We start from the raw sequence: 12,868 nt of genomic DNA on the forward strand, positions 1-12,868 counted from the left end.
GCCCCACACTGCACGGCACCAGCGTGAAGAGCTGGTCTGGGCACCTATGTGGAGAAAGGCTGTGGAGACACCGCCCCATTTAGAGACAGCTGTGGCCAGCGGCCAGCTCCCTGCAGCGAAGAGGGACGGTTGGGGGCAGGTGGGGCATGGCCACACCCTGGCCCCTGGCAGCTCTGTGTCCTGAGAGCGGGAGGAGAGAGACGCTGTGGAGGGAAGGAGAGGGTGAGTCACGCGGAGAGGGAGATGGATGGTGACACAGAGAAGCTGGTCCGCCCAGCCTGCCTGGGCCTGCTGGACTGCGGGTGGAGCTGTGGGCAACCGAACAAAGGCAGATGTAACTGGATGGCGTATCCCCCAACGGCTGTCCTGCCAGCAGCAGCAGTCACTGGCCCCCACGTGCTTCCCGTGCGCCCGCCACGGTGCTGGGAGCTTCACACGCGCTGTCCTGTTACATGTGGCAGTTGCAGGGGGGACAGAGGAAGGATGTGAGAAACTGAAGACAATCCCAGGAGGAGATGTGGCCTTGAGCCCAGTGAACACAGTGAGAGAAGAGGGAGACGGAGAGAGATGAATGCTGGCGGGAGGCTGTCCGTCTAGAGCACCGGTTCCCAAGGTGAGGGTGGGGAGAGAGCCTCCCAGGTGACACCAGGCAAGGGATGGCGATGTTGTGGGTTCTCATGTCTAGGGGCGCTGCTGCCATCGGGGGGCCAGAGGAGCCGCTACACATCACACGACCCCCAGGAGAGCCCCACACAACTAAGAGTCATCAGGACCCAAGGATCAATGGTGCTGAGGCTGAGAAACCAGGGCTGGAGGCCACAGGGGCCTAGATGTTGAGGCTCCTGACAGCTGGTGCCCACCGGAGGGCAACAGGCACCTGCCTGCTCTGGAAGCTGCTCTGAGGGCAGCAGGTGGGCAGGCACTGGGGGACTTCACCACAGTTGGTCCACTCACAAGCAGCCTTCGGGACAGAGCCGGTGGCCAGCAGGGGAGAGGCGGTCTCAAAAGTTGCTGGGGCTAATGGGCCCTGAGCACCGCTGGGGGTGGAACGCACGGGCTTTGCCAGGAGTGCGATGAGGAGCGGTGGGGACACCAGAGGCAAAATTCCTAGCAACTAGCTTTCTAGGTGTCTCCAAGTCTCATTAGTAAGGCCTGTCCTGGGGCTACGGGACAGGGCATGTGAAGCTCCTGGCAAGTCGCTCTGGACAAAACAGGGCAGGGACAGGCCCAAGTAGAGCCTGGTTATCAGGCAGGTCTCAGGTACAGAGACTTAGGACTGGCCCCGGGGACGTCAGGGTCCACAGGAACCTGGAACGGTCCAGGGGTAAGGAGGCAGGTCTTTGAGAAGGGCTGTCCCGATGGCTCCTCTCTAGGATAGGACTTGTCAGCCCCGTGCGCCTGTCAGAAGCTCTGCCTGGAGCAGTGGGGGGAAGGCTGTGCACATCACAGTTCCCCTCATCTTGGCCATCTGTGGGGGCGGGGCTCTCAGGCTCCCCCCTGGACTCTCTGCTCTGACGCTGTTCCTTAAGATAGGCCCTGGGGCCACTTAGGCGAGCCTGGATGGGCAGGATACCTCACAAGAGGGCCAGTGGGAGCCTCCCACCCTACACCCCCAACTCCAATGAAATGTCACCCCTGGTCTCTGAGACACAATTTGCCCATCACCCAAGGGGCTGGCAGCCTTGGCCTCTTGGGAACCTGTGCCCTGACACGGAGCAGTTCCTCACCAACTACATGGTTGATGCCTAATTCTCTCCACCCTGTCTGACCAGGTGGCCCTAAAGAGCAGAACAGGCAGTGGACACTGCTGGCTGGAGAGGCAGACGGTCCCCTCGAGAAGCTACACTAAGCACTCAGCGTGATGAAGTCATCGCTGCAAAAAAGCTGCGTCCACTTTCCTCTTCAAATCCCCTGAGAGGAGACAGTTTCACTCGTAATGAAGTCCATCTGTGCAGGAGGGCTAAGTGACAGGGATGTGGGGGTAGGAGGGGCTCTGGGCCCCTCCCATGCACTGTGCACACAAGACCCAGCATGTTCTCAGGAAGGGGTGAGTGGCCAGCTTTGGTCTCCATTGGGCCGTGAGTCTAGCAGACGCTAGACACTCCAAAACAGCCCCCAGGCCCTCTCTGGTGGGTCCCTGGACTTGTGAAGACACAGGATCCTCCAAGTCTCAGGGAGAAACACCTGAAGCACGGTAGGTGCTCACCTGTAGGGGCTCACAGCAGTCTCGGACTGGCCTTCTCTATAAGAATCCTGGCTGGTGACAGAGCACAGCTGCCTCCTCCTCCAGGAAGGCTCTGCACAGACCTGGCCAGAGGGCAGGCTCACTTGGCCTGGAGTACCCCCCTTGCTGGGGTGGGCAGACTTGAGGAATGCCAGGGAGGTCTGCCCATGTTTACATACAAACAAGTGTGTTTGCTTGTGTGTGCATGCGCACACACACACACACACACAGTGAAAAGTCAGCTTGGAAGGCTCTAGACTCCCATGGGGCTCTGGGCCCACGGGGCAGGACCTATAAGAGATACAAATGCTCCCAAGAGCTGCTGCGTCCCACAGGGCCTGTGGGGAAGGAAGGCAAAGTAGCGGCGGACATCGGGAGTCTGCCCAGTGGGAGCAGTCCTGGCTGTCCTTCCTGCGGCAGAGAGAGGCGGGGAGAGGAGAGCCTGGGCAGAGGGCAGCCCCCACTGCCTCCACTGAGGGCTCCAGACGGCATGTCCAGCAGGGCCAGTTCAGCTCCATGGAGACAGGGCTGGGTGCTGCCCTCGTCCTTACCTCGCACATACAGGTTGGCGGGGGCCGAGTAGCGAGTGCCTGCAGAGTTGGTCGCCACACACTCGTACTTGCCTTGGTCCGACTCCTCGCTGCTCTCAATCTGCAAGGCACCTGCAGGGACACAGCAACAGAGATTAGGCCTGGATTGTGGGGAGGGGTCTCGACGGCATTTGGGCTTGTGTTGACCAGAGGCTGAAGATGTCGGGGCCACACCTGGGCACCAGTGTTGCCTCCAGGAAGCTCTCCCTGATAAGCCCCCGGCCTCTTGGCTGGAAGCAGGCGTTGCAATCGGGAGCACAAACTGCCTGTCCTAACCCCTGCAGTTTCGTAGAGCTTGTTGGCTGGGCCAGGGTCTCCATCCCATCCCCCCCAGCTCCACGGAGTGTCCAGTCCTGGACTCCCCATCCTGGAGCCCACTGGCCAGTAAGCATGCCCATACGTGCTCCCAGACCTACCGGCCCTGCCAGGCAACGTGGAGCCAGGCGTGGAGGGGGCGCAGCCTGGATCCCCGCTGGCCTGGGAGCCGCGAGCACACGATGGGGCTCACTGGGTAAGAGCCTGGGAATTGGCCGCCCACCCGATTTCTACAGGAAGGAAGGAGCTTGCTCTGGGGGGCTGGTATCTGGCAGCCTCCGCTTACAGCGCCCACCCCTATCCCTCAGGCCCCGCCCATTCCGGCTCCTCTCCTCAGCCTGGTCCTGCTAAAGTGCTTCGACCCACCGCGGCTGCTGCATAATTCAGGAGGCTAATGGAGGCTGCAGCTCCCACTCGGGCCAGTGCCCTGAGGGGCTGCTCTGGCCGCAGACGGACAGACAGGAGCCAGGACTGGGGGGGGTGCGGTGGGCAGCTGAAAAGGACCCTCTGGCAGATCCAGGTAGGGGAGCCCAAGGCAGCAGGGGGTCCGGGGGGTGAAACCACTCGACCTGGCCACCCCCAGCCCTGGCAATAAACACCTGAAAACACTGTTCTTGAGAGCACACCAGGCAAGCCATCTAAGACAGTAACACCCCGAGCCACAAGCAATACCCCCTCCCTGGAACAAGCCGACAGACAATCAAACCCACACAGGACAGTCCAACGGACATTGAATCACCCCACAGCACATGGCCTGACAGAAAACCGCCACCTGCACAGAACAGCCAGAGTGACCCTAACAGCCCCTTCCTAGGCCTCAGACTGGCTGACGCTCACCACACCCACAAAGGACAGAGACAGAACCTGTTGGACCCCACTGGACTGGCCTGGATAAAAGCCATAGGAAGAGTTCCAAGTCACACTCTCATGGTCCACGCCCCAGGGGAGGTGCACCATGGGTCCCAGCTGCAGCCCCTTCACTGCCTGACACCCCTCTTCCGCACCCAGACCCAGGGCAGCAGGAGGGGCCCTGATCACACAGGGGGCTGGGGCCTGGGGGTAGAGGAGGGGCCTGCCAAGGCTTAACCTCGATGCAGGACAAAGGGCTGGCTTGCTCTGTGGTCCTGGTTTCAGCCCTCCCCACCGGCCATCTGGGAGCATGAGGGCCCAGGGCGCAGGCCAAATATCCATCTTCTGCAAGAACAGCCCCGATGGGCACCCAACAGGTCACGTGTATGGGATGGATGGACGTTGTTACAGAAAATGTTCCTTCAAGCAGGTGGGGTTGGGCCTCTGGCTGGTGTGTGTGTGTGGGGGTGTTGCACTAGGTCAGCTCAGCTGGGGAGGGAGGGGAGACCTGGTGGCCAACGCCACAGGCAGGGACAAGTGGTGGAGTAGACCCCTCCCGGGGGAGGAGGCTCCCCTGTTGCAGAGAATTGGACCTGGTGGGGGACCCAACACAGCCCCTGAGCCTGGATCCACACAGAAACCCCAACATGTGGAACCAACACCACAACCCAGTGGTGGGGACACAAAGAGCTAGTGCAGGCTGACAGGATGGGTGGGGGGTCTGGAGGGTGAGTCCCTCCTTGAGGGTAACAGACCAGACACCCTGCAGGGAGGCAGCGGCTCCTCTCAGCCCTGAGACCACCCTGGCCCTGGACTGAGGGACTAGATGTGCTCAAGGATGCTGAGAGAGGCATGAAGAAATGAGGTGAATACGATCAGTCCAGAAGCGACTGTCTTCCAGTGGGCCTGCTCCGAGCCAGATGCTGCCCGGACCCTCATCCCCTCCTCTAAACCTCGTGACTAGTGAGGTGGGCCCTGGCCCTGATTTAAAGAGGAGGAAGCAGACTTCTGAGAGAGGGATTGCTTCTCTGAAGGCCACGCCAGCGAGTCAAACTTGCACCCGGATCTTTGAGTGTCCAGAGTGTGCTTTCTGAAGCCTGGGGCCACAGGACTCTGGGGTATGAAATCAGCCAGGGCGGGCAGGGTGTCTGAGCTAGTCACGGTGGACCCTGGTTATTCCCTGTGTCACTGCAACACCTACACTGGAGTCTTCCCTGAGCGCTCTTCCTCGTGTATGCTGGGCCACAGGGATGTATGGGCAGTCCTCACCCTGCTCTAGGGCTAGGATGTTAAGGGAAGTCAAGCAATCATTGAGGGCCCCAAGAAATAGGGGCTTCTTGGGAGGAAAGGCGAGGCCCGGTCACACTGCCCCACCTCCTGGGAAGACTCTCCGTCTGTGGCTGGGCTTGGGGCTCAGCACTTGGCTTCCCCATGGGAGCGGACAGGGTCCCTTCTGTGGGACTGGCCTGAAAGGCTGGGGAAGCAGGGCTTGCCATCCTCAAGGCAGGGCTCAGCGGAGTTTTTCTACAGTCCAGACTTGCAATGGATGAGTCCACAGGAGGGAATGACCAAGAGTGGAGGTGTGTGGTGGCCGGTGGTGCTGAGGGGACTGGAGCTGGAGATGAGGAGGCTGGAGAGGTCAGGATGGGGATGGGGGAGGTGACGGACTGGACGGGATGGAGTGGTGGTGACGGCAGTGGCGTGGCGTGGCGTGGCGAGATGCACGGACAGCATTCTTACCTCTGATTGGTGAACCACCTGGCGAGGTAATTTGAATGCAAATAAGATCAGAGAGAAGCATTAGTACAAAAGGAAGGAAAGCCACAAAAAGCCAAATCAGATCAAATAAAACATGAGAAAGGGCCTTAAATACACGGAGAAATCGAGGCCTGAGTTAGACCGACACAGGTGACAGGTGCGCAAGCGCCAGGCTGAGCCAGGCTGAGTGCAGGTGAAGCGGTGTCCCCCGGGTCACAGGCACTGCTTGGAGGCGGGCAAGGGCGGGGGATGAGGCTGGGGTCGTGGGGCCAGAGGTAACCGGGATCAGGAAGATGGAGCCAGGGCTCCTGCAGACCGCGCTGGCTGAGGTCAATGAGGGGAAAGGGAACAAAAAAGGGAGCAACTCCACTCCTCAGGGGCACCCCAGTGTCCCAGGTGGGCACGATTTAAAAACAAAGCACTTACCAAAACAAACCAAGTTAAGCACACAGTAGGGGCTAAAGGAAAGGCTTGCTGTAGGCCACCACCAGGCCAGGTCTCCTTCAAGCAGACACACCAGCCCAGCCCCACTGGGGGACTTGGGGAGAACTCAAAACCCAGTGACAGATGCCCTGCAGAGCCCACTCAACCCAGATAAAAAAGTGAGTGACTACTAAGCTTCCCCCCAACCTGACTGGTGAGAGCCAGAGGCCAGGGCCTCCCCCTCACCTGGTCAGGGCTACAAGCCCAAAGGGCCAGACACACAGTCTCCAAATGCCCAGTGCAGGGCTGCTATGCGGTCCGAACAGGGCCCTCCTCTGAGGCTGTGCTCAGGCCCTACCTTCTACCATGGCCTCATCCGCAGGAGCGACGAGCCGATGGGGGGGCCTGAGTCCCGTGCTGTCCACCCTGCCCCTCTCCCCTCTCTGCCTGTTGCAGGAGAGGGAAGTATGTCAAGGGACAAACAGCGATCGCTCCCTCATCGACCCTGATGACACCTGCCTAGGAGGCAGTATCCAGGCCCACACAAGAACGATGAAACAAGCTGAGGAACAGTAAGTGGCTTCCCCAAAGCCCAAGGTCACATGGCCTGTGAGTGACGTGGCAGGAACAAACCAGGTCTGGTGCACAGCCTTCCCACTGGATCAGGCTGCCTCGTGCAGACACAGAAGTTGGAGAAGGGGCAAAGGCAGGTGCTGGGACCTGGGCTGGGTGTGGGGGGGCGGCAGAGAGACTGGGAAGAACCATTATCACAGTGATCCCCCAGGCATGATCCTCCAGGGACCGTGACTGTCCCCAAGACCCTTTCAGAGGGTCCACAAGGTTGAAACTATTTTCATGACACTAAGAAGTCATTTGCCTTTTTCACTCTAGCTCTCTTATGAATATACAGCGGAGTTTTCCAGACACTCCACGAAGTGTGATATTGCAATACACCAAATGTAGAAGCAGACATGAGAATCCAACAGTCTTCTATCAAGGCCCCAATTAAAGAGATTTGTGAAAATGTAAAACAATGCCACTCGCCTCACGAGATGTTTCAGTTTTAGAAAACATAATTATTTTTCTTTTAAAAATGCTATTTAATATGTAATAGATTTTTAAATTATTTGAAAATTTCAGTATCTAAAACTTTTCTCAACGTCTAATATGGTTAATACTGATGGATAAAACCTATGCCAACAGAAGCTCTTTGAGGTCCTCTAATATTTACAATCAGAGGTCCTCAGACCAAAAAAGTCAACAACCGCTCGCTGATCTGCTTTTACAGTGTAGGCCCGGCCTGGGAGGGGGTGGCGGGGTAAACAGTCCAGGACTGGGTCCCCTAGCTTCTGTCCTCTGCTCTCCCAAAACCTAACCTGCTGTGCGACCAGTCTCTGGACCTCTCTGAAGAGTCACTTCTCCACCAGACTGAAAGAAGAATTCACCTTACCATGTCACAGGGTGGGTGTGGGAGACTGGAGGGGTCCAGGAGTCAGCAGGAGTCAGCGCTGCTCCTGAGACGGGCCTGTGTGCTCGGGCCAAAGGGAAACTCTGACCACGCACTGCCTGCATGCCCTCCTGCAGACCCAGTAGAGAGATGGGGCGAGTGGGAGGACACACTCTTCTGGTCAGAGCTGGGCCGTCCAGCCAGCGGGGTCGGGGACAGCAGCCTTTAGGCCCCCCCGGAGTCTGCTCCGCGCTTGGCTCTGTGTCCCATCTGCCAGGGCCAGAGGGCTCCCCCCACTGCAGCCAGATGCAGGCACCTCTGCTCAGGCCCTGTAGTCTCAGCTCAGGTGTCCAGAGGGTGTGCAAGGAGATTGCACTCTGGGGGAGAGTGTGGATGTGGTCAGGCTGTCCTCAACGGCAAAGGGATGGCGGCTTACATGTTTAGGCCATGGGGATGAGCGGAGCACCGGAGGTCTCCTCGGCACCCTGTCTGGGCTTGGCCAAGCGTGTGGGCCACCAGCTCCTTTCAAGACCTGGAAGTGACTCTGAGCCCCACTTGGAGATGAGCCTCCGCTTGCTGCTCTGGTGACACCACCTGCTGCTGACTTGACTTCCACTCTCCCTCAGTTTGTCTCCAGTCCTCTGCGCCCACCCTGGGCCTCAAGTTCAAATTCCCAAGAGGCTCTGTAACAGTATGTCATGTCACTTTAGTGAGGAAAACACCCATGGAGCAGAGCTCAGGCCTGGGCGGCGCTCACAACAGCGGCCCTTCTTTCCAGCTCCTGTTTCGGGGGCCGTGCCCTGTGTCGTGGGCTGTAGCTCAGCCTGCAGGTGCCTGACAGGTGCTGGGGACAAGTCAGGGAGGGTGTGAGGTCGGGAAAGGACAGGACTGTAGCACTCTGCTGTGCTCACGGGGCCCAACTATCCCCCAGGCCCCAGGCTTGGCATTTGTGATGCCAAAAGGCCTCTGGGTCACTGCACGGGGGAGCTCCCTGGCCCTGGATCTCCACATGTGACCCCTTAATTCAGCTGTGAAGTGGGCATGATAATCACAGCCTGTCCTACTTCTCAGGGTTCCAGGAGAATCAAGTGCAACAAAAGGCAGGGAAATACTTTGTGATCCATCAGTGACGCGTAAACTGCGAAGGTCCCTGTAAACAGCCAAGCACTTGGGGGCCTGATTCCACGGCATGAAGGGATCTCCCTGTCAGATGGGCGACAGCATCCTTTCACATGGTAACAGGAGAGGGGCAGCAGCTCCTGGAGCTGAGGGCCTGGTGCCAGAGCCAGGCAGTAGTGAGGGGAGAGAGTCCTGTGTGTTACTAGAGATAGGATGATGAAGACCCCTCAGGTGCCACCTCAGGAACTGGATCCTGGGTCCATAATCCTCATGTTGCAGCTCCCAGGTAGCAGCAAAGGTGAAACAAGGTCTTCCTTGGGCCTAAGCAGCAGGGGGAGTGAACATCTGTCTGCAGGAGCAGGGCCCAAAGGTCTTATCCCTGAGAGCCACCTGTCCTATAGCTGGCTTGTGCTGGGAGGTGGGGAGAGGGGGACCTTGCACTGGGGAGCCAGACCCATGCCCTTCCTGTAAGGAGGGCCCAGCCTAAGTGAGCAGAGATGGGGCCAGGCAGTAACAGCATCGAGTGGGGTGGGTCCTGAAGGAGGTGGCCTTACTTAGGAACAGAAGGGAGAGGCTTCCTGATTTGGTGAAGCAGAGCAGACAGCAAGGATGGGGTCAGGGTGGCTCCATGCAAGTGTGGGGTGGCCAGAGCCTTCCCCCTGTGCACCAGGCAGTGAACTAAAGCATCAACTGCTGTTGTCTCCCTTAGTCCTTTTTAAATGTGAGAGAACAGAAGCTCAAAGAAGTTAAAGAACGTCCCGGAGGCCGCAGAGGTGGTAAGTGGTGTAGCTGAGACCCGAGGAGGTAAAGCTGCCGACCTGAGCTGGGAAGAACAGGAGACTTCTGTGTGCCTCGTTCAGGAGCAGGAGCCTGGGCTCACCGGCAGGGAGGGGCTACTGAGGCTGTCCAAGCACAGAGGGGCACGAGCAGAAACGCGGCAGCTGCGGGGGGCTGGATTCTCAGGGAGAGCCTAGAGGCAGGGAGCACAGTGCTTACGGACCCAGCTACCACCAAGGCAGTGGAAGGAGGAAGGGGGTCTGGCATGGGAGCCATGTGGGTGACAAGAGGATGTGATGCTTTCTTATTGGAGCAGGAGTTGAGACATGTCCCTGTGTTCAGGCCGAGGGGACGGCCACCCGCAAGAAGGTCAGTGGGAGAAGGCCGCGGCCGTTTGGGAAGGAAGTCACCACTCCTGGAGAGTCAGGGTGACACTCAGAAGTCAGTTAGATTTTTCTGGTCTCAAACTCGGGCAAGCTGTGTGGTGTTGGGAAACAGAACCAGGCGTGTGGGTGTGGAGAGGGTACCTGAAGCTACAGGAGGGGGTGAGTCGGCCTGGTGGGGGAAGGCCCCACTCACAGAGCAAGCGCTGGAGACGGAGGCTCCCTGGCTGGCGGAAGGAGCAGAGGAAGAGGAGGCCTCAAGGAGACAGATGTGAGAGGAAAGCCAGGGACGGGGGAGGAGCGGCTGCCAACGGCGTGACAGGCAGCAAATGGGGGGCACAGGGCCTGGCCCACAGTAAGGACCACATAAATAGTTGATGGACGAGCGTGCGAGACGGTGAGCCTTCCCAGAACTGCTGCCACGGACGGCCAAGGCCGTGCTGGGGCGAAGGCCAGGCCTGCGGGGAGGACCATCTGGCTGTTTGGGGAGCCTGCCCAGGGGACTGCAAGCAAACGCAGAGGAGCCGGAGCAGGCCGCTGGGCAGTGCTGGGCAGTGGCTGCAAATGCTGTCGGACCATTTCCTGCCATGATTATGGCTGTTTTAATTAACTGCGTTACAGCTGCCTCCATCTTGTTGAGTTTTAATTAAATTAAATGAGCTAACACTTTGTAGGCTGTCTCAGGCGGCCCTGGCTTAGGCCTGAATCCGGCCCCCGCCGGGCAGCTCATCTCTCCTTCCTCCCCTTGGCGCTGCTGGGGCGGCTCCCTGGTAGGAGGCGGGGGGAGGGGCTGGCACCCCAGGGAGTGGCAGGGGCACCTCTGACGCCTGCACAGCCCTGACAGGCAGAGTTGCGTCGTCCTTTGCAGTGCTGACCTCACAGCCAATGGGCAGCAGGGGCTCTGGCTGGCACTGGCCGTCTTGCCTGAGCCCACCACCCTGCAGCTCGCAGCAGAGTTTCTGGACCAAGGTCTATCGGCTCAGCCTTCGCTGGCGACAAAGGCAGAGTGCAGCTAAACTGATGCTGAGCCTCCTTTCCCGCCTGCACCGTTCCCACAAAAACTGAATCAATTATCCTGGCGGGAGCCTCGGAGGCAGATCGATCAACAGGGCGACACCTCCTGCCTGGTCATGACGGCATCCTTGCTGCCAAGGGCTCCCAGCTGGCTCGACTGAGATATCCAGAGGAGACAGGTGGCCCTGGTGGCCAAGGGATGGCAGTAAGTCCTCCTGGCTCGAAGCTCCTGAGGTCCGGCCTTCTGAAGCCTGACGAATCAGGCATCTCCGGCCTCTTTCCCTGGCTAAGCCCTGCTATCTGGGGAAGTAAAGAGAAGCACCGAGTAGGCCTCCTCCCAGGCCAGACTCCAGGAAGGATGGAGGACGAACAGCCACGGAACGCCTCTGCAGAGCCCAACGCCACACCGGGTGCTCCACTCATGCTGCGAGGAGCTGGGCTACACCGAAGTCTAGACTCTGGTGATCCCAGGAAGGGAGAAGAATCCCTGACAACGAGCCCTCGCTGTCAAGCTCCCTTCCCTGGGCCAGGAGGGCCTGTACCGAGATGAGACTCCCCCACTGGGTGCCATCCGCTCAGCCACGGCCCCAGGCTCCCAGGCCCAAGAGGGAAGGCTATGCTGGGTGCCAGGAGGACATCCTTCCTGAGGTCTGTGTGGCCCCTTGCCCCTCGCCCTCTGCTCACCTGAACGCAGCTGCTTGATGCGGCCATTGCTTGTGGCAGGGTCCACCGGGAGGAAGTCCTTGAACCAAGAGATCTCAGGGTCGGGATTCCCGCCTGCTGCGCACAGCATGGTGGCTGTTCGTGCCTTCTCCACCACCTTCAGCTGAGGCCCCATGTCGATGGAGGGGAACCCCGGGGGTAGCTGTTCCTCTGTAGACAAAGAACAGAAGGGCAAGTCAGGGCCGGCACTGCCTGCCCCCTAGAACCCTCGGCCGTGGGTAGCTGCTCCCGATTCCCAGGTTGACTGGGACCCTTGAGACCCTTGTCTCCCAATTTCTGACTTCTAAGGGTGGAGCCTGCTTCGTGTGAGGACCCAGACTCCTGAGTCCCACTTCCTAGGCCTGCCCTTTGCAGGGCTGGGGTGGGGGGTACAGTTGACCATGGAGCACACCCGGCCCTGGCAGGGAGTTTCCAGGTCTGAGAAACAATGCCTCAGACTGGAGACGTCAGCACTTCTCTCTCTGGGCCCTGTGAAAAACGAGGACTAATGCTCTGCTGGCCACAGCAGAAAGTGCTACACGGATGCTAGGCTGTTGGGGGTGGGGGCACAGCTCATATGGCAGCACCCAGGGCCACAACACAGCCCAAAGGCCGCCCCCGCCCCCGGGTGCTGCCTAGCTCCCACTCCCTTTTCTGCACGTCGTGTCCCTTCCACTGCTTGCCTCTGGCCTTGAGCCCCACAGCATGGCAGAACCCTACATCACAGCCTGGATTCTGGACCTGACTCTGGTACCCCTGCCCTACAAGTGACCCCCTGCATCTCCCGGTCCTGACCCTGGCCCATTCTCTACTATAGCCTTGACCCTGACCCTCTTCCCTCACTCCCTGGGGGTCGTGGTCAGGCCTGTGGACCATGTTGGAGCATGTGGAGGTTAAGGAGAGAAAAAAGCTCTATGAGGACACCAAATTTGATGAAGGGAAGTGAAACTCCTCCCTGACTGCCTTTCCCACCTCACCAGCGGCTGGCGGCTCACACAAGAGTCATCGTGCGGAAGCAACAGACATCGGCACACCCCCACACCCACTGCACAGACACTCCGACACATGGCCCCTGAGGCTGGGGAGCAGGGCTGGCCACTCGCCACCCCTGGAAGCACAAGGTGCTGGGAGCACAGGCTCTGGACTAGAGCAGGTGGAGTGGGGCTTTGACCTCCATCACCAACTAGCTCTGTGACCGGGGTGCATTACTCATCCTCTCCACTCCTCCGTTTATCTGTAAACCAGGTTCAAGCTCCCAGCTTGTACA

General features: G+C 59.2%; 1 protein-coding gene across 7 annotated transcripts in view; it reads right to left on the reverse strand.

Annotated features, from left to right (window-relative positions):
• PTPRF (protein tyrosine phosphatase receptor type F) overlaps window positions 1-12,868 on the reverse strand; it is an 86,462-nt gene that overhangs the window by 37,768 nt on the left and 35,826 nt on the right. For all 7 annotated transcript variants that reach the window (XM_032303624.1, XM_032303629.1, XM_032303628.1 and 4 more), the window contains exons 6-7: window positions 11,584-11,772; window positions 2,776-2,886 (exon numbers count right to left, since the gene is read on the reverse strand). In XM_032303624.1, the coding sequence (XP_032159515.1) occupies window positions 2,776-2,886; window positions 11,584-11,772 (300 nt within the window). The remainder of the gene's footprint in view (window positions 1-2,775; window positions 2,887-11,583; window positions 11,773-12,868) is intronic.

This window comes from Mustela erminea, chromosome 10 (assembly GCF_009829155.1).
Source record: "Mustela erminea isolate mMusErm1 chromosome 10, mMusErm1.Pri, whole genome shotgun sequence".
Classification (NCBI taxonomy): domain Eukaryota; kingdom Metazoa; phylum Chordata; class Mammalia; order Carnivora; family Mustelidae; genus Mustela; species Mustela erminea.